This window comes from Panulirus ornatus, chromosome 23 (genome assembly GCF_036320965.1).
Source record: "Panulirus ornatus isolate Po-2019 chromosome 23, ASM3632096v1, whole genome shotgun sequence".
Classification (NCBI taxonomy): domain Eukaryota; kingdom Metazoa; phylum Arthropoda; class Malacostraca; order Decapoda; family Palinuridae; genus Panulirus; species Panulirus ornatus.
The window spans coordinates 19094473-19114698 of record NC_092246.1 but is presented as its reverse complement, the minus strand read 5'-3'; the positions used below and the strand labels follow the sequence as shown (position 1 = coordinate 19114698).

At 40.1% G+C, this 20226-nt stretch overlaps 2 protein-coding genes across 4 annotated transcripts in view; one reads left to right on the top strand and one right to left on the bottom strand.

The window, feature by feature from the left end:
• Window positions 1–2225: 2225 nt before the first annotated feature.
• Window positions 2226–17176, bottom strand: LOC139756859 (uncharacterized). Of its 3 annotated transcripts, none has more exons than XM_071676691.1 (9): window positions 15120–15363; window positions 14181–14365; window positions 13397–13576; window positions 11897–12037; window positions 11360–11533; window positions 8310–8537; window positions 7840–7923; window positions 7526–7684; window positions 2226–2363 (listed from the first exon to the last, which is right to left on the bottom strand). In XM_071676691.1, the coding sequence occupies exons 2-8, from the start codon at window positions 14346–14348 to the stop codon at window positions 7538–7540; spliced, it is 1122 nt and encodes a 373-aa protein (XP_071532792.1). In that variant the 5' UTR covers window positions 14349–14365; window positions 15120–15363; the 3' UTR covers window positions 2226–2363; window positions 7526–7537. The 3 variants fall into 3 exon arrangements, with proteins under 3 accessions (XP_071532792.1, XP_071532793.1, XP_071532791.1); XM_071676692.1 differs by having other exon boundaries at window positions 2230–2363; window positions 7598–7684; window positions 15120–15367; XM_071676690.1 differs by lacking the exons at window positions 2226–2363; window positions 15120–15363 and adding an exon at window positions 17060–17176 and having other exon boundaries at window positions 5489–7684.
• A 1394-nt stretch (window positions 17177–18570) lies between these two features.
• Window positions 18571–20226, top strand: part of Grip128 (gamma-tubulin complex component 5) — a 40426-nt gene continuing 38770 nt past the window's right edge. The window contains exons 1-2 of the mRNA XM_071676688.1: window positions 18571–18801; window positions 19658–19870. Of these exons, the coding sequence (XP_071532789.1) occupies window positions 18736–18801; window positions 19658–19870 (279 nt within the window). The 5' untranslated portion in view covers window positions 18571–18735. The remainder of the gene's footprint in view (window positions 18802–19657; window positions 19871–20226) is intronic.

Genomic DNA, 20226 nt, shown 5'->3' with positions numbered 1-20226 from the left:
TAATCCTCCAAGACGTTCTTGGCCCCTACCTTCCTAAGTCGATTAGGAATGCTGTTCAGAACAGTCAAACACCACCATTGGTTATGTATGCTTTATGTAGACTTATTTAACACGGAAACATAATAACGCGGTCAATCTTTTCAACGATTACTTGGTTGACAACAGGATTCTCTGCATATCTTGAAGCCAACGGCAAAAATACGACAGTATGAAGCTAAATTTGTATTCATTTGGCATAATGATAGTTTTATCATAAGGTCAAATCCAGATGGCATATCCTCAGTCTTGCCATATCTCCCCATACATGAAAGAAGGGTATAGGATCGGTGGAGAGTGATTACAAATCGGTAGTTTGAGTCATTGCACAGGGAATAACACCCATTTTGTTCTTTAAAGACTTGTCGGACAGACGTTTCTTGATGCACAAGAACCATCTACTCAATATACTTGAATCAATCTATAACTTTTTTCTTTTACACACAAACTGATATAGCGAAAAAAATCAATGAAAAATGATCATCTGAAACAACCTACTCCTGTCAGCGTATGTTCCGATATCTTTGTTGCCAGATGTCATCGGATTTTGTGGTCTAGCGGGACAACCTTTGCTGCACACGCAACACATATCAATATGTCAGTGGAAATCCATATAATTCAGTTGCTCCAAGCACAGTTAGAAGCAATAAAGGAAGTCGGAATTTGTCTTGTGATAAGTCATGGATCACCAGGGCTGAGGTGTGTTAATATTTTTTCCTACCTGCAACAGAGGACATTGCCCATGGTATGATGACTGTAAGCATATGGGATAATATGATGCATAGCACTAGGATATGGCTTATTGGAAACCATGTAATTTCTTAAAGCTACGAACCGTTCAAGTCTAAATGAAGCGTTACCCTTCGAACATCCAGACTTTGGTCGTTTTCATCCTTCACGTAGCTTGGTTTATTTGAACTTCGCCTGACTCTTAGTGTCTGAATTACATGGACAAAAGCACTCGAGGCAAAAAAAGGATCATCATCATAGCCATCTATGTATGACAGGTAGAGATTGCAGAAGTGCAGGAAGACGATAGGAAGAGGTTGCAAAGTACAAAAAATGTTTGGTCAGTTTCACTCACAAACATCACAGATTAAAAAGAACTTTCATCGTTTATTGGTTTATAAACATAAAAAAAAGAGTACGGTAGTTTAAACCTTTCTTTAAACACACACTTCATTAACAGTCCTACGAGAATGTAACATTTTGATCCTCACACATAATACCTAACACACACAGGTATAATCCGTAATAGCTCCACAGAAGACTACATCTGCAAAAAAAAAAAAAAAGACATTGAACTAGCATCCTTCATACTGTAACACCCAACAAATCACAGTCCAGGTTAGAAGATACCATTTGAGCCATACTTCACGGCACATCTCATCAATCAGGTCATCTCAGTCTTTCACAAATGATTCAACATCATCACAAACTATCCTCCTCAAATTCATGGAGGGTCTCCTTTAACTAAAAGTTTAATGTCGATCTCCCATAATAAAGCAAATTCCATATCAATCAATAGCGCTGTCGTTTTCCGTTTCGTCCCTCAAATCAATAATATGCTATTTGGTAATAAAACTTATAATCACACTGAATATAATAATAAGAACTTGACATGACACTTAATTCTTCAAAAGATTTAGAATATCCTCAAATATCAACTGATAAGTATCCTCGAGTGCAACCATTCCATCGAGGAACTTGATCCCGTCAACTTCCCTGGCGTGTTTCAAGTGCCTCTGGTACTCTGGCCACACGCACTCTTGGAAGTAACCGGGCGGGTCTGGCGGATTGTAGTGTCGGTTCTGACGACGCTCCCAGCACCGTTCCTGCGTCAGTGTTAGGAAGTAACGCAGGTCACACGCCTCGGCGAGTTCGCTGTCACCAAAGACCAAGAACCCCTCTATGATAAGTACTGCCTTCCGAGTGTCCGACGAAGGCTTGTGTTTATAAAAGCGCTCCTCTTTCACAGCCCAGGGGAGAAACAGGTCTTGCTCTTCCTGCACTGGCATTTTCCACTGTACTGGCGGAGCTCCTACAATACTTCTAACATCGTGTAGCATTTTCCCCATGTCTATAGCACTTATGACTTCCCAGTTGTGATGACCGATCCCACTAGGTGCGGGGACGTGATGGAAGGAGTCTCGGGATAGAAATAGTCGTCCTGGCTGATCACTGCGGAGGGCGCGGGTATTGTGTGATGAAGGAGGTGTACCAAGTAAGTCTTGCCGCTACACGTCACTCCAGAGATCCCCACTACCACCCAGCGAACCATCGTGCTAACAACGCCTCGGCTTCTCCGTGCAAACACACCCTGGTCACTATAAATGGGAAGACAACAAACAATTAAGGCACCATATCAAGGTAAACAGTTTACACTATTTGTTGAAAACTTTCATGAAATATCCGAAAACAAATCTTTGTCATTACCAACACCTTTTAAAAATCATATCATAAAAGGATTCAATTTCTTCCATTTATTCAACCTTCTATACAAATCAGCTCAAAGTTTTGAAAATGTTCTTCACATATACACCAAATAAGCCTAAGAAAGACCAACGCAATAACAGCCAAACGCTTATTACTCTTTTCCCACACATGCGTACTCGGACCTCTCTGGTGTAGTTGTTCGGACTGCTGACCGTCATGCACACACAGGCCGCCAGGAATCAAACCCGCATGCAGAACTCACTCCAGGGGGAATGATGATAGGAGGAAGACGGTGGGTGTATTGGAAATGAAAGATATAAGATCATGTAGAGTCAAGAGTCAAGTATGGCTGAGAGAGCTGAAGAGGCTGTGCTGCAAAGGTTATATTGGAGAGTATGAGTGAAGAAAAGCTGACTAAGAGGATAAACGTGGAAGAAATGGATGAAACAAGGTGAAAGGGGAGACCGAGCTCGCCTTGGAAGGACGGTGTAAAAGATGCTTCGGGTGATCGGGGCCTGAGCATATAGTAGGGTGGAGGGCGTGCATAGGGAACAATACGATAAGAAGGAGTCAAAATGCTGTCAATGGGCTGAACCAGGGTATGGAAAGATTTGTGGGGCTTGGCTATGAATAGGGGCCTCAGGTTTCGGCATATCATACGTAACACTAAAATGAAATATAAGCAAATAAGGCAGTTCGACTGTTGCGGGAGTTACCTCGCTAAGCGCAAAATGGGGATAGGGTAGAAAGGATACTTCCCACGTATTCCCTGCATGTCGTAGAAGGCGACTAAAAGGGGAGGGAGAGGGGGGGTTGGAAATCCTCCCCTCTCATTATTTTTTTTTTAATTTCCAAAAGAAGGAACAGAGAAGGGGGCCAGGTGAGGATATTCCCTCAAAGGCCCAGTTCTCTGTTCTTAACGCTACCTCGCTAACGCGGGAAATAGCGAATAATTTAAAAATATATATATATATATATATATATATATATATATATATATATATATATATATATCAGGGCCCTAGGAGCCCCAAAGCATACCACATACGAATTTACAGTATTGCAGTGGTAGTACTTTGGTCTAAGCTTTATATTTGCATTTTTTCATATTTAACTTACCTCTAAACCCGGTTCGAGCAACTGACTTTAGCTTGAGCTTTGGGTACTGTTGGTCTGAATGGAACAGACTTTATTTACTAAAACACCGTTAGCATCAACAGTACTGAAAGAACAATGATAGGGCAAGGGTTGGGGAAAAAAAAACCACTGCATATTTCTGACGAAAAGGGGAACTTCTGAGGAGACCAAGGACTTGAGCTGTGTACATCGGAGTTCCAATATCAGTTAACATATATTTGGACTTATGATACTCCCTTATCATGAATATCTTAATCATACCCTTTTTTCTTAAGGTAAAAGTCCAGTTTAGCTCCGCATCAATATTGCCCTTGGATATTGAGTTCTTTTGTATTTCATTTGATACTGTAATGCTTAGAAAATAGAATAAGAGTGGCAAAACATAATACTTTATTCGGCAATAAAAAGTAAGACGATAAATTTGGAAATGCAGGGTTAATTAACGTAAGAGTTGGTAGTATAAAAAACTGAGAACCTCTGAAAACGTCACCTAACCTTTCCTAGTAGTAGTAGCAGAAATACACCAACGTTAAACTCAAGTGTTACTCGGATCTGTGGGAAATGGCTAAGCTGGGAGGGCGGTGGCGCAAATCTATGTGAAATGGCTGAGCTGGAAGGGCGGTGGCGCAAATATGTGAGAAGTTGGCGCAATGTTCGGTCATAGCTCTGGTATAGTTTGACTAGTACGTTGGAATTCACATATATATTTCGAGTACTTGAGAAAGTTTGGTGGGATTTTCATTGGTTATGTTGATTCTATACGTTTTACCTTTAAAATAATCAAACACACATTTTTCCAGATACAAATTATCGTCAGTATAATCTTGATACCGCAAAATTATATTCTGCTCCAAATTATGGTCCGCCACAGTTATTCTATTCTTAAAATACTACAATACCACAGCGAACTACATCATTCAATAACCAAAGCGTATAGCAATGCGGGCGAAACCAACTTTACCTTTTTGCTGTTGTTTTAAGGTCACCCTAGTAATCGATTTGTACTGTTTGATAATTTCTTAGCCCACCTCTCCATATTTGTGTTTATGATTTTCTTGTTCAGAATCTCTTTACGTAGATGGATTTACCTAAATTTTCCCGATCTACTTTGTATCAACCGCTCACGAACTGCACCATAACTTTGCCTTTTCATTTAGCTGTAGCAAAACTATATTTCCATGTAAAATGGGCAAGTGCGTTCGGTTGGATTGGATTCCAGATTGTTTCTAAGAGTTAGTCAGTCTAGATTAATCAAAAATTAACCTACGTGTGTCTGGCCACACCATGAACAGGAGTATTTGGCTATTCAGCCATTACGGCTGTGTTCCTGTTTGCCATGCAATCACTGTTTATTCCTAGCTGCTTATCGATTATTGCTCAGACATTCTAATGCAACCATGACTCAGGTACAGTGCACTTAATGGATAGACGTCAAGGACGTTTATGCGTTAGCCAATCCATTTCACAACCTTACCCTTTTAAGGTAACAATGGGTTTCCATAATGACCTATTTCGTGTGATCATTTTGCAAGGTATAGAACATTAAATCAAGTGATCATGGGACTTGATCTTACTTAGGTATTTCCATAACTTCAAATATTGCTCAGTAATGTTCTAATTATCTATAAAGTGTCCAGTTATACATCACAACGGCATCCGCGCCATCCATTACACTCAACCAAACAATACTAGGCCATCCCTTATCGTGTAGACAATTCTAGCCCATTAGGACATCCTTTATCGTGTAAATAATCCTAGGCATGATGGCAATGATACTCTCGTCACCATCATGCAAACTGCCATCAAAAATAACTCATCCAGATTACATGTAGTGTTTTAAACAAACTCTTAAGGGAAATAGCAAATATTACTACTAACCTTCATATAAACGTCTTCTTTCTTTTACGAAGTGTACTTTACTTGTAGTTGACATTCGACTATTGGGGAAAAATTTTGTTCGTTATTTGGCTGTTCACACGGTGCCAAAGTCCAGCAGCAGTCAACAATCAGCTTGATTATTACGTCTCTAAGTAGAACGCCTATCCCCTCCTGCTGTCGCTCACACGGTTCCGTGGGGAATTTACATTATCGGTTTCATTGCGCTTTTTAGCTAGAGTTTAGCATATTTCATAACTTCTAGGGAGGAACTACATCAAAGATATGAGTAATCTTATCTGATAAACATGGTAAAAGAAAAATGTTATCTTCTATTGACAACATTGTTCAGGAGGCAGGGCATACTTTTAAAACTTCAATTTACAATAAATGAATATCATCATATAAGCTTAACAATACCAGTTTATTGTTGTATCTTATAACTTAGCAACTTTTCATATATTCATTTATTCATGTAGTTGTTCTCCTTGATGCTTAAGACATGTTAAAATGCTATGGAATAAAGACCTGTCTGAAAATTATACCTAAAGTATATGCTTCAAGAAACAAATTCCTTAATATGGATAGTTTCAAAAATATAGCTACAATATCATATCAGTGATGTCATCTAAGGCAATTTTCTATCTTAAACTTTAATGTTTATTGCTTTTATGCTTTACTTTGGAATTTGCAGATGATCAAAAGTCTGCTTGTAATTCAGAATTTGGAGTTATGAATTCAACTGTTTCTTTTGAACTGTATCTTTCATACTTTTCTTGAGGAACCATTGCTCTACTTAACTGGAATACACCCTCCTATACCACCTGATATTTCATCGTCTCATCAGTTCATGCTACTATGAGGTATGGCTGCAGGAGAAAAAGAATAAATTAAGTCGAAATGAAGCGCTGGTCAGATAGGGAAACTCAGAGATAACATAAATTATTTCTTCATTTTTTCTTAATAAAACTGCTTATCATGCAAGACCCATGGAGGCATATTGACTACCTCAAGCACAAACGTCCAGTCTGTATACTATCAATTTCATAGACGAGCCAGCTCAGATAATGAGTCCTAGATTCTGCAGCGTCGGTAAATCAAAATAGAAAGTTATCCTCGAAGTGCTTTTCCCTTCGCTGATGTGAGTATATTTGATGGTGCAACTATAGTACAAATGCTATCTCCTTACACTTCGAAAAATTTTGGAGATTACATCAACACAGTCTAAGGGTAAACTAGACGAGACGAAACCTTCAGACTACCAGTGAAATTGATATCGAATATTTACTTTGAGGACGATTGGAACACGATTGAAAAGATTAGAAATGTGGAAAAATCAGTTACGTGGAAACTAGATTTCTTTTTTTTTTTTCTTAACATATGAGAACGAAAAGGGTGACACTTGAGAACGGAAAGGGTGACACAGAATATCCCCGCTGATGCGTGGCTGAGGTTACTCTGGTGCAGCCGATACCCGACACTGGTGAAGATGATGCGTCTGGCAACGAGGTGTAGGGAGGAAAGGCAGGACGAAACCAGAGTTCGGTGAAGCAACTGGCTTCTCCCAACACAGGATAAAAAAAAAAAAAATCTGAAAGGAATAAATTGTCAAAAGTTTTCCAATTATCTTCCAGGAAGGCTAAAGAAAATTACAATTTTTTTTCTAAAGAAATAATCTATTTGGTGTACAAAACATTGAAAGTTGTAAGAAGTTAACCAACCATGGGACGCCCAAGAGATCGTTTCACCAAACCAGGGTATAGATATTTTTTCTTTCCGATAACCCAGCGATATCAACTGTGCTTCAATAATCCTGGTTCACTTAATTACCTAGAACTGACGTAAGGAGTGACATTAGCAGTTTCTAACCTAACTCTTCGGGTCTACAGTAATGCTTCCACCTACATACGCTTGACCAGGTCTGCGTCGACTGCTCGCCCCGTCGGGGTTTACACAGAAGTTCTCTTGGGGGGGACAAACCGGAGCCAACCATTTATATTTTCATTCCACCTTTAGTCATATGTTTCGCTTTTCATCTTACCTTCCAATTGGCCTAAAGGGTGATCTTGACCCAGCTGACCTCGTATGCTTGACATAAGTTCACAATAGTCACCTCTTTAGAGATCAAAACACCTTCCTGGCAGATGAGGGGTCGACTTCTCACCAGCCTGTAGCCAGCGCAGGTCAGGCCCTCAAAAACCTGGTGAAAAAGATAAAAACAGGTGGTTGAATTTATCGCATACGTGATCAAGGCTCAAGAAATTACCTCAAAGCCCGTGAATGACTAAATAATACCTGGACTAGTTCATCTAATGGTACAGGGCCTGCCTGAGCTGTCTGGGAAGAGTACAGTACCTGAAACAGCTGCCGGAAATAGTCAAGTTCCTTTTGGCTATGGGGCCTGTCAGCGATCACTGGGAGGTGCAGAAGGACGCTCAGCTGTAAGGAGGACAACACCAGGGCCTGAGACACGCTCTCTAGCAATAATGATTTTCTTACATTACGAAACTTATCAAGAAGCGTAAAGTACACTTGGATTTATCAGGCTCAAAATCTTCCCGATTGAAAGTATTAGCTATTGTAATGTCATTAAGAAAAATGCTTAAGTACTTATACATTTACATGGATAAAAACATGCATGAAAGTGCATTTGAATTTTCTTTACCAACTGTTACAGCCGTAGATACTAAAGCAAAGTACATATGTCTATATAAAAGCATGTAATGACATTGTTATATATGTCTGTACAGTTTGCAAACAATAAGACAACAGAATTTATTTAAGTCACAGAGGATAATCACCCTTATGGGTCACTGAACACCAACCTGCCCCACGTCCAGGAGGTCATGGTTGGTCATCATCAACCGCAGCAGTGACCACTCGTACCCCTGCAGGTCCCCAGTCGTGAGGAACTTGAGCCCCCACCCCTGGTCGTGGTGAAGTGGCGAGGTCGAGCCCCCGAGGGCGTGGTGACGAGAGGAACGCGTCCCAGACACATGGTGCGGCTGGATTGGTACACCTAACACCTCTACGCACGCGTTTTGTACTGCTTCCTGTGATAACGTGAAGAGATTGTCGGTAATATTCAAGTCCAGATTGCCGCCAGGTATACTCCTTACCTAAAACAAACTGCTACCATTTCCCCACTTCTCTCAAAACGTCATTTACTTCGACAGTTCATATCTTTAGGATTTTATTACTGATATTTTCTCGAAACATACGGTATACACGGTAACCCCCCCCCACCACAATGTTGAGAACGCAGCATCCACAACAACCTATCTGTCTTGCATTCACCCGACAAAGACACACACACACACACACACACACACACAACTTCCTGACCTGTGGCCCCATCCGGTGTACATGGCTGGCTTTCTGTGCGCTTCAGGATTCCCATAGAAGACCCACCGGGTGTACGTGGCTGACTTTCTGTGCGCTGCAGCATTCCCATAAAAGAGTCATTAATCAGGAACGTTACGTAAGGAACACAGTAACATGTATGGAATGAGAGAAGAGGCCTAGGTGATCTGTTCTTCATCATAGGATATAGCCTAGTATCGGCCTCCTAGCTGACAACAATCCTCTTTGTAATACGGTTGACTTCTTGATTTCTCAAGATCTGGGATCATATACCATCAACACCCCTGTATATTCCATCTTACTGTACACTATCTCCCTTTCTGCCTTCAAAGGAGCGAAAATGCAACGTCATTACCATCATCCCAAACTTACGAGTTTAAAATCAAAGTAAATGCTCTGTACTCAGCTGTTTAGTTCCGTAAGTGTTGAACTTCTTAGGTAAATGTTATACTATATTAAACTAGAGGTCGCTTACCTGTCTTTCATGTGCAACCCATGAAGTTAACCATCGTAACCACTACTGAATGGGGGAAAAGATATTTTAACTAGCCTCACTAGACTAGAAAGTATTTGTTAATGTAAATTCTGTAGCTAATGTTTTTTTTCTTTAAGTATCCTCAGCTCACTGATTACTCGTACTTGTTTTTTTTTTTTTTTTTTTTTGCTTTGTCGCTGTCTCCCGCGTTTGCGAGGTAGCGCAAGGAAACAGACGAAAGAAATGGCCCAACCCACCCCCATACACATGTATATACATACGTCCACACACGCAAATATACATACCTACACAGCTTTCCATGGTTTACCCCAGACGCTTCACATGCCCTGATTCAATCCACTGACAGCACGTCAACCCCGGTATACCACATCGCTCCAATTCACTCTATTCCTTGCCCTCCTTTCACCCTCCTGCATGTTCAGGCCCCGATCACACAAAATCTTCTTCACTCCATCTTTCCACCTCCAATATGGTCTCCCTCTTCTCCTCGTTCCCTCCACCTCCGACACATATATCCTCTTGGTCAATCTTTCCTCACTCATTCTCTCCATGTGCCCAAACCATTTCAAAACACCCTCTTCTGCTCTCTCAACCACGCTCTTTTTATTTCCACACATCTCTCTTACCCTCACGTTACTTACTCGATCAAACCACCTCACACCACACATTGTCCTCAAACATCTCATTTCCAGCACATCCATCCTCCTGCGCACCACTCTATCCATAGCCCACGCCTCGCAACCATACAACATTGTTGGAACCACTATTCCTTCAAACATACCCATTTTTGCTTTCCGAGATAATGTTCTCGACTTCCACACATTTTTCAAGGCTCCCAGAATTTTCGCCCCCTCCCCCACCCTATGATCCACTTCCGCTTCCATGGTTCCATCCGCTGCCGGATCCACTCCCAGATATCTAAAACACTTCACTTCCTCCAGTTTTTCTCCATTCAAACTCACCTCCCAATTGACTTGACCCTCAACCCTACTGTACCTAATAACCTTGCTCTTATTCACATTTACTCTTAACTTTCTTCTTTCACACACTTTACCAAACTCAGTCACCAGCTTCTGCAGTTTCTCACATGAATCAGCCACCAGCGCTGTATCATCAGCGAACAACAACTGACTCACTTCCCAAGCTCTCTCATCAACAGACCTCATACTTGCCCCTCTTTCCAAAACTCTTGCATTCACCTCCCTAACAACCCCATCCATAAACAAATTAAACAACCATGGAGACATCACACACCCCTGCCGCAAACCTACATTCACTGAGAACCAATCACTTTCCTCTCTTCCTACACGTACACATGCCTTACATCCTCGATAAAAACTTTTCACTGCCTCTAACAACTTGCCTCCCACACCATATATTCTTAATACCCTCCACAGAGCATCTCTATCAACTCTATCATATGCCTTCTCCAGATCCATAAATGCTACATACAAATCCATTTGCTTTTCTAAGTATTTCTCACATACATTCTTCAAAGCAAACACCTGATCCACACATCCTCTACCACTTCTGAAACCACACTGCTCTTCCCCAATCTGATGCTCTGTACATGCCTTCACCCTCTCAATCAATACCCTCCCATATAATTTACCAGGAATACTCAACAAACTTATACCTCTGTAATTTGAGCACTCACTCTTATCCCCTTTGCCTTTGTACAATGGCACTATGCACGCATTCCGCCAATCCTCAGGCACCTCACCATGAGTCATACATACATTAAATATCTTACGTGAATCAAGGGATCGAAACATTAATCCTTAAAATCTATGGACAATTTTGGTTTTGACCGATGAACAACTAATTGCAAATGAACAATAATTTTGCCACAACTTGTGAGTGAAACACTGGTTTATGCGATAATTTTTTCACAAGTTTACGACAAATCGCTCCCACGGAAATACCAGTAATACTTTAAAGCAAGCATACATTAGCATAGTCATGGGAAAACTGGGACCCTAGAAAAATGTTTCAGAAAACGCAGCATTCTCTGACCTTGCCATAACTGAAGGAGTGGACGACGCAAGTGAGAGGATCCAGCGTCTTAGGGTGGGTCGTGCGTCCGCCAACGGTGAAGTGATAGATAATGCAGGACTGGTTGGCCCCTGCCTTTGCGGAGTCATTCGCACACACATATTTCTCTTTTATCTGCCCATCAACCTCCTTCTCCTGCGATTGAAAAATATTCATTACTGTGGAAAATAAGTGGGAAAGAGTTCAGACCTTACAACTTACATCATAGAAAACCTTAAACATTTACAATATTTTCTGTTACACTCGCTAAAAAAAGTCCCTTTATTCACAACACTATAAATCATAGTTACACCCTGGTTGTACAAAATCAAAAACAGTAGCTTCAGACATGAGAGCACATCAATACATTATGTGTAACAATTTTCTTTTCAAATAATATGCAGATTTTAACTATACGTTGTTTACACTAAAATGCCTGAATAAGCATGTACTTTTATAAAAGGTCAACTACATGTGTTTATATATTAATTACCCATACTGAAGAGATAGTCTACTTACCCTCACTCGGCATATCTTAGGAATAAGTTGACCCAACCTGACCCAAGTGAGGCACTGGGAGTGGTCAGGAGACAGCAGGTACTGGCTTAGGCTCCGCAAACCGCGGTATTCGAGCGGTGGCAGGAGCGGGGTGGAACACATCTGAATAATCAAATATCTTGTATAATTATCATTATCATTATTACTAATATAATTATCATTATTATTATTATTACTATTATTATCATTATCCAAAGACCCCTTCTGGGGCTACTGTGCTTCAAACTGCAACGCACACTAGAGCAGGGAATTCGAAGATGCCTTTGGAGTAAGAAGTCTTTCACTGACAAAGATACAACCTTGCCTAAGCGAATACTCGCGGTGTAGCCATACATATATTCCCACTAAGGCTCGGTCCTCTGTTCTTAACGCTACCTCGCTAACGTGGGGAATGGCGAATATGTATGAAAAGAATATATATATATATATATATATATATATATATATATATATATATATATATATAATATATATATATTATATATATATATATTTAGATAGACAGATAGATAGATAGATAAAGTTCTGGGAGCGTTGAAAAATGTGTGGAAGGCGAGAACATTATCTCGGAAAGCAAAAATGGGTATGTTCTATGGTTGCGAGGCGTGGGCTATAGATAGGGTTGTGCGGAGGAGGGTGGATGTGATGGAAACGAGATGTCTAAGGCCAATATGTGGTTTGAGGTGGTTTGATCGAGTAAGTAATGAAAGGGTAAGAGAGATGTGTGGTAATAAAAAGAGTATGGTTGAGAGACCAGAAGAGAGTGTACTGAAGTGGCTTGGTCACATGGAGAGAATGAGTGAGGAAAGATTGACAAATAGGATATATGTGTCAGAGGTGGAGGGAACGAGGAGAAGTGGGAGACCAATTTGGAGGTGGAAAGATGGAGTGAAAAAGATTTTGAGCGATTGGGGCCTGAACATGCAGGAGGGTGAAAAGCGTGCAAGGAATAGAGTGAATTGGAACGATGTGGTACACGGGGTCGACGTGCTGTCAATGGATTGAACCAGGGCTTGTGAACCGTCTGGGGTAAACCATGGAAAGTTTTGTGGGGCCTGGATTTGGAAAGGGAGGTGTGGTTTTGGTGCATTAAACATGACAGCTAAAGACTGAGTGTGAACGAATGGGGCCTTTGTTGTCTTTTTTTAGCACTACCTCGGGCGCGTGCGGGGGGGAGGGGGTTGTCATTCCATGTGTGGCGGAGTGGTGACGAGAACGAATAAAGGCAGCATGTATGAATTACGTACATGTGTATATATGTACATGTCTGTGTATATATATACATATGTATACGTTGAAATGTATAGGTGTGTATATGTGCGTGTGTGGACGTGTACGTATATACATGTGTATGTGGGTGGGTTGGGCCATTCTTTCGTCTGTTTCCTTGCGCTACCTCGCTAACGCGGGAGACCAACGAGGTATAATAAATGATATATGATATATATAGAGATTACACACCTGTCTGATCCACTCTTGGAAGTGGGAGTCGCCGAGGAAGTCATCATAAGAATTACTGTAGACGGCGCGTGAGTGTGGCTTGTGGTGGAAGGAGTAGAAGCCAGCTAGGACGAGGACCACAAAAAGCAGCACCGTCATGGCCCCCGTCAGAAGCGACTGGTTCCTGTCTGCTTTCATCAGCTGTTGGCATTTCATAGGTCATATCTACAGGTCATACATCACTACAAATCGTAGACCACTATATACAAAAGATATATATCAGGTCATACACCAAGTTTATGCCTACATAAACAATGATAGGCGTCATATATACAGGTTATACAGGTTATGCATCAGCACTAAACATCGTACTGGTAATAACGCTCAGGCCAGTTTATTTATATCTCTGACGCTTGCTGCGTTGCATCGTAATATTACCTACAGAAGACAGGAAAGCAAAAGTTCATGAGATTCCAAGAGCTTTAATCTTATGATGGCTCAACAAATGGCGTTGGTTTCAAAGCCCACTAATCCGGCATCACTTTAATTAATTTTAAGATGAGCTTTTCAAGTCTTTCTGTATAATGTTTAGCTGCGCCATGGCAGTATCTGTACGTCAATCACACACGGAAAATATCAATATATTTTGAAGAAAAAAAATCATACCTATCCAAGAGCTCCAGTGGTAATTTGATAATCTTCGAGATTCATGTTTTATTTAGTTTTCTTCTCGTAAAAAGGTGTATCATTGGTATGGTGTGTTTACATCATGTCACAGTGAAAAATACATAATAAAGAAACTTACTATTAGCGAATATGGTGATATCATCTTCCTAGTGACTGGTCTGATGTGATGTGAAATATAGAATCTTGGATGACAATCTCTCCTGTCTTGAACAAGGATCACAGAGGAGCTCCGAGCATCAGGAGACCAGATCGCCTGGGACGGGTTGGACAGCCTAGCTACCACCATTCACGTAGCATCATCGCCTGATAATGATATAGGAGTAAGGCTACACATTATACTGACATCGAGGGCCAATTTCTTCACTGCCAATGTATCTGATCACTTCAAGAAAGTTTTCATAACTTGGTAACTATTTCCTACACTTTGAGCTGCCCGATTCACTTCTGACGGTGAACGGCCGCAGTATGATACATTATTCACATAAAATCATAACACAACACATTATCAGAAACTTGAATCAGCTGTTTTGATATTCCTGACGACATATACAATACGACGAAAGGTAAAATCCTACTCTATGTCCAAGTTTTCCTCGTATACATTCGATCTATACTCTGGCATGACAATCTGCAATACCCACAAAGTTCTTTTGAAATTCTTTACACAAACGAACAGGAGTTTTTTGAAAACTAGAGTTCTTGAAGTCTCTCACGATCACAATTTATTCAGAAAATAAAAACGAGTTTGCATTTATTCAAAACGTACCGATACCGTCGCGAAACTGTCTCAGGAAACGTTAAAAAATCATTGTATCTGTAATACACCCTTCCCACCACCTACATTGTTTCTTGTCACTGTTGGAATTTCTATTATTACTATTCAGCTGTTTTACTGGCACTGTATCATGACTTTCTCGTGCTAAAACTATGGAAATGTCAGGACAGTGAACGATATATATATATATATATATATATATATATATATATATATATATATATATATATATATATATATATATATATATTGATAAATGAGAGAATTATTGAGAGTAATTACGTGAGGAATGACGAGTCTTCACCAAGTACACTTTCCTATTTCTCTTGTGTGGGGAAACAAATTCGCTAGATTCCCAAAGACCACCACAGCACATCCACACAGAACTACCATTCTTAAGGGACTAAGGTAGCTCCAACCTGACCTAGTACTACCATCTCCTATGATCACGTCAAGATACCGCCATTCGTGGAACCACCATGAAGCATCGCTGATTGGCTACCTAGCCATCCAACAACACGAGTGGGTTGTTACTATCTCCTCGAAACTATTTATATGCAGATAGCCAACCCAACCTATATTTACTTTCCACCAATCGCAGAGTTACTGTCCCAAGATAACGCAGCTACACCCCAAGCACTGTGTCATGTTATACACAGCTGAATCTTAATTCCCTACCTTCTAGCCTTAATCTCTGAAATGTACTAAACTGTTCATACGCTTCGATTAGAACTACAGAAAAACTAAGAGAGCCTCGAGTCCTGGAACAAATCTTACCACCCGGCCAGGGTGCTTGTATCAAGCATTTATAATCTACCGTTGCCCTAACAGTTGAACGCAAGCAGTGGACTCGCATCCTGGATACAATAGTCAATCCTAGCTATTTTCATACTCAAAAGTCCACAAGTGATGACACGCGATTACTTCATCATCTCATGCCTAACGTTAGGTCATACGTACACTGTCATAACTTGTCATCGATCCATGAGGCGGTGGCAACAGTGATAAAGAGGCCGTAGTAACAGTAACAGAAGCAGCAACAACAGCAGTAGGAGAAGACAGGATTAACAGAAGAATAATAGATTAATTACCTGTTACAACACGCCATTTACACAAAAAAAGCATCAAAACACTGTAGAGGCAATTTCAGCTGAAATCTACCAGCAGAAAATAAGGATAACAACACATCACAACGGTAGCAAAAGTAGCGGGAATATAATAATTCTAGATTGATGACAGTAGCAATTGCAAGAACAGCATTGCGTCCGAGGTGTCATCAGAGATCCGCGCCTGGTGCGGGAGGGACGCGGGTAGTGATAATCTACCCGAAACCAACCGCCATCAACAGGAACTTACCACATCTCGCCATTTACCACTAAATACATGTCTTCCCACTGCGAACAAGGGTGACACCAGTGGTAGCAGCCACTCCATTATCGAGACTAATTTTTACAAGAACTTCGTGATTTCACTTACTGCCTGTTACAGTTTATAGATATACACACAAGCAACCCAAAACAAACAAGCTTTGGTATTTATCTGTCGTACTTCTGCGTGGCTCATGTGATACAGACAAATTCACAATTATCGACGCATCACAGATGATGAGGGAACTGGGACACCAGAGATTAGGTTAGGGGGTCGGGGGCGATGGAAATGAGGGTGAAAGGGAATTACAGCCCCTTTTTCCTTTAAATCAAAATAAATCTCACATCTTCATCCTCATTATATCCTTGCCAGAGGATTGTATGGTCGTGACTAATCACTATTCATCAGTATTTGAACAGTCGTTACTACCGATACTGCCTGGTAAACTGTTACTGCCTGATAAGTACAATCTGTTCACAGATTAACCCAAAACGGTTTAAACGATGCGAATATCCCATTAACACAAGCGATTCCTAACACTACTGAAAGCTGTACAAAATAAACTTGGAGTGACACAGGGGAATGTCAACAAACACAATTTCCACTTAGAATACGTTTCATGACTGCCCATAGTTTCAGGCGTCCACTTCCACCATTATTCCACTATTTTCAACACGACCACCGAGTCCAATATACACTTTAGCGGAAAGCCTAGTCGAGCTCCTGAACTAGGTCCATCTCCTGGTCATATACTGTGCATAAAGTCAAACAGTCGGATCAGATCACAGAGCCTGTGGTTTTTGATTATTCAAATAGCATAGAACTGACAGAGTATAGAAATCAGGCCAACATACCTCAGCGAGATGCCACTGCGAACTGTCATATGTCATATGACAGTGATAATGACACTGTGTTAGTTCCAACGTCATCGCCACCACAAGTTGGCAGGAAGTCTCGTGAACCAGTTTGAACGCACTGAATCGCCCACATGAATTATATGGATGGTACTTCAGCCGAATTTCTTTAAAGATGGTATGAAATTGTCGATTGGTTCTTTCGAATTATCATTGTAAGTATGGATTATGGTGAGGTGCCTAATGATTAGCAAAAAGCATATTATAGTACCGCTGTATAAAGGCGATGGGTACAAAGGTGAGCATTCGAACGGGAGATGTATTAAGTTGAATGAGAGGAGGAACAATGTGGTTTTAGAAGTGATAAAGGATGTACAGTTCAGGTGTTCGCCTTAAAGATCGTGTCTGAGAAATACTTAAATTGTTAAGAATAATCAACATATTTTTCAAATTTGTTGAGCTATCCATCTAAGTATCTTGCCATTTTCTGTGTTAATGTAAAAGTGTAGAAAATGGGTATAGTGTTTTTTACCGCATTCTATTTTAAATCTAAAAAACAGCAATCTAACAGGAAGAAATAGTATTCAAACTTACAAAAGCAAAGCTTTGAATGGACGGGAAATTAACTGAGTTAGAGAATTAGCAATAAGATCAAAAGATTATTCCTGCCCTAGGGGGAAGTGTGATTTTCACATCAATTAATGGATTCTTCATAGCTGGCACAGCCCTATTCATACCTAACCAAACGTTCGAAATATCTGTTATATGAAATCCCTAAATGCCTCCATACACGCTGATACGCGCGTTTAAAGAGAAAATGTCCAGAAATCTTTGAATATTGCATACATGAGGAATGTCAAACAGCTGTATTAATATGAAAAGATGATCATTTGTGAACTAAGTTCCTAAACTATTCTAATTATGCTAAAAATTCACGCATAACGTCAGGTCACTTATTTCGGGAAAGTCATAATTTCGCTTGACAGCGACAGTTTGATTTTTCCTTGTTCTTAGATATACCTTTTAAGTCAATAAAATATCTGACTATCCCATCTATTTTGGTTGACCTTGAGATTGGAATTCCATGCTTTACTTTTCAAACATACGCATGAGCTCAGTTGAAAAGCAAATGAGGTCGAAATGGTTTAGTAAAACCTGTAAACAGGAATACCAGTCTGGTGACATGCTCTGGCTACATATAAGCATGACAAAATTTATAATCAAACATAGGGAATAAAGAAAGTCGTTATTAAAGTTCATAGCCACTCAGTCTTGCATTCTCTTCGTTGATAGATACGTAACCTAATTCATACCTAATATATAGTATTGGAATTCGTTCCACATAATATCTCTGGTTGAATACCTTTAATTGATATACAAATGATGTTCCCTACATTCAAGTATGATTTTCTGTAGGTTTATTATGCTTATTGCTTCGTTTGAAAAAGATAATGCCGCGTCTTCGCTGACAATTGTGTTCGTTGATAGAGTTTGTGTGACAGTTCCTTAGGGTGTTCGCTGCCGTAACAACAATGTTTTGAATGGCTCGATACACTTAAAGCGGGAAGATGATGACTAAGGCACCGTGTTATTGTCATTGTTGTAGAATGCCGGTGAAGTGAATGTATTGACGTGTAGATAGTCGAAAAAGGGCGCTTCTAGTGCCTATAGACGTAATGGCAGGGCAGGGGAAATTTGACGCCCTGACGAAAGAACTCATCACTCATGTCTTGGGGTTCCAGGTAATTTTCAGTTCCTTTGCTTTCTCTGGTTTAAGAGGGCTCGTTTATTCATCGACAAAAATCATATCAAACTGGTTAACTTAAGGGTGAGCTTTTGCTCTGACCTCGCATTTTCTTGGGGCCATAAAGCCATGATGGCTGTAAAGACATCAATATGCGTGTATTTTGAGAGTAATTTTAAACCTTAGTTTTTTCTTTTTCTGTTTGATATGTTGTGAGGCCTCGCGTGAAATTAGGATTGAAGGAGGGGAGCAAGACTTCATTAACTATATGTAATGTCAAAACATTATAATAGCATAGCTGCTCCTTGAAAACAAGGGTATAAAAAATGCAATAGATTTGTTATATAGATTTTAGGAAATGAGGGAATGAAGAAGGAAAGGGAGAAGATAGCATATAAGTTGGTTAGTGTAGAATAAGTGTAGACAGTGTTCGCAAAAAATATTGTCGGTCACCCCATATATTTTCAGAGGCAATAAATGGCTAAGGTTTAGTGTGGGTACATGCATATGACAGTCACAGGTTGTAATTATTGTACATCTGGTTGCTGAGACTAGTGTTTAATAATGTGAGCACCAGCAACCTGCTTCAGTGTGTTTCAGGCTATCTAGGGAACGATGTTTTTTTTTGTACTCTTCCAGGCTGCCACTTTATTATGGGATTTTTGCTTCAGAGTGCTGTTTTTCTTCCACCTGTGCTCCTAGGTGTTTGGTTCTTATCCCTCTATATAAACACCAAATAGATGATGATGCATTTGAATCAGTTTGATAAAATCAGACATTCCCTCGGTGTATTTTTTCTCAATTGATGTAGTTTTTTTATGTGATGTGATATAAAGACATTTTGTATTTTGCAGGAGGGTGAAGAAAACTTTGTACGAAGTGAACAGTTTGTCTTGTCCAACCTGTTGTATCACCATTGTTTGGCAGTTAACAGTCATGCCATTCGTCGCTCCATTGAGGGCCTTGCACTGAAGTTCACCATCCATGGTCAACACCATCGAGCTCAGCAGCTGACATCCCTCACTTCAAAATTCCTTGCTTCTCCCCTCTTCAAAGATCACTTTGAGGTGAGCTTGAATAATGATTATAAGCTGAAGTATGATTCATGTTATTATTATATTTGTAACTTCATCTGATGAAGGGCTTGTTATCTCTCAATTGTTGAACCTTTTTTGAATCTTTATACAAGTTCATCACCAAGCTAAGATTCCAAACATTTTCTCTGAAACTGGAAGGGTATGTTATTGAAAATTCATGTGATAAGGGGAGACAGGTTATTTTGATGCCATTCAATGTGAAGTCATAAGGTCAGAAAATAACTGGGATTTTAAAGAATAAAGACCACTGTGTTATATGTACTGTTGTGCAAAACTGCATTTGATAATGATTTAATTCTTTATATTTACTGGTACTGAGGGATTAT

Excerpts from the sequence above, each read along its gene's own strand:
- LOC139756859 (XM_071676690.1), bottom strand. The coding sequence starts at position 14,348 with ATGGTGGTAGCTAGGCTGTCCAACCCGTCCCAGGCGATCTGGTCTCCT. Across the intron at positions 13,577-14,180 it reads TATCACCATATTCGCTAATA|CTGATGAAAGCAGACAGGAA; the intron begins GTAAGTTTCTTT and ends AAATGCCAACAG. Across the intron at positions 12,038-13,396 it reads TCCAAGAGTGGATCAGACAG|ATGTGTTCCACCCCGCTCCT; the intron begins GTGTGTAATCTC and ends TTGATTATTCAG.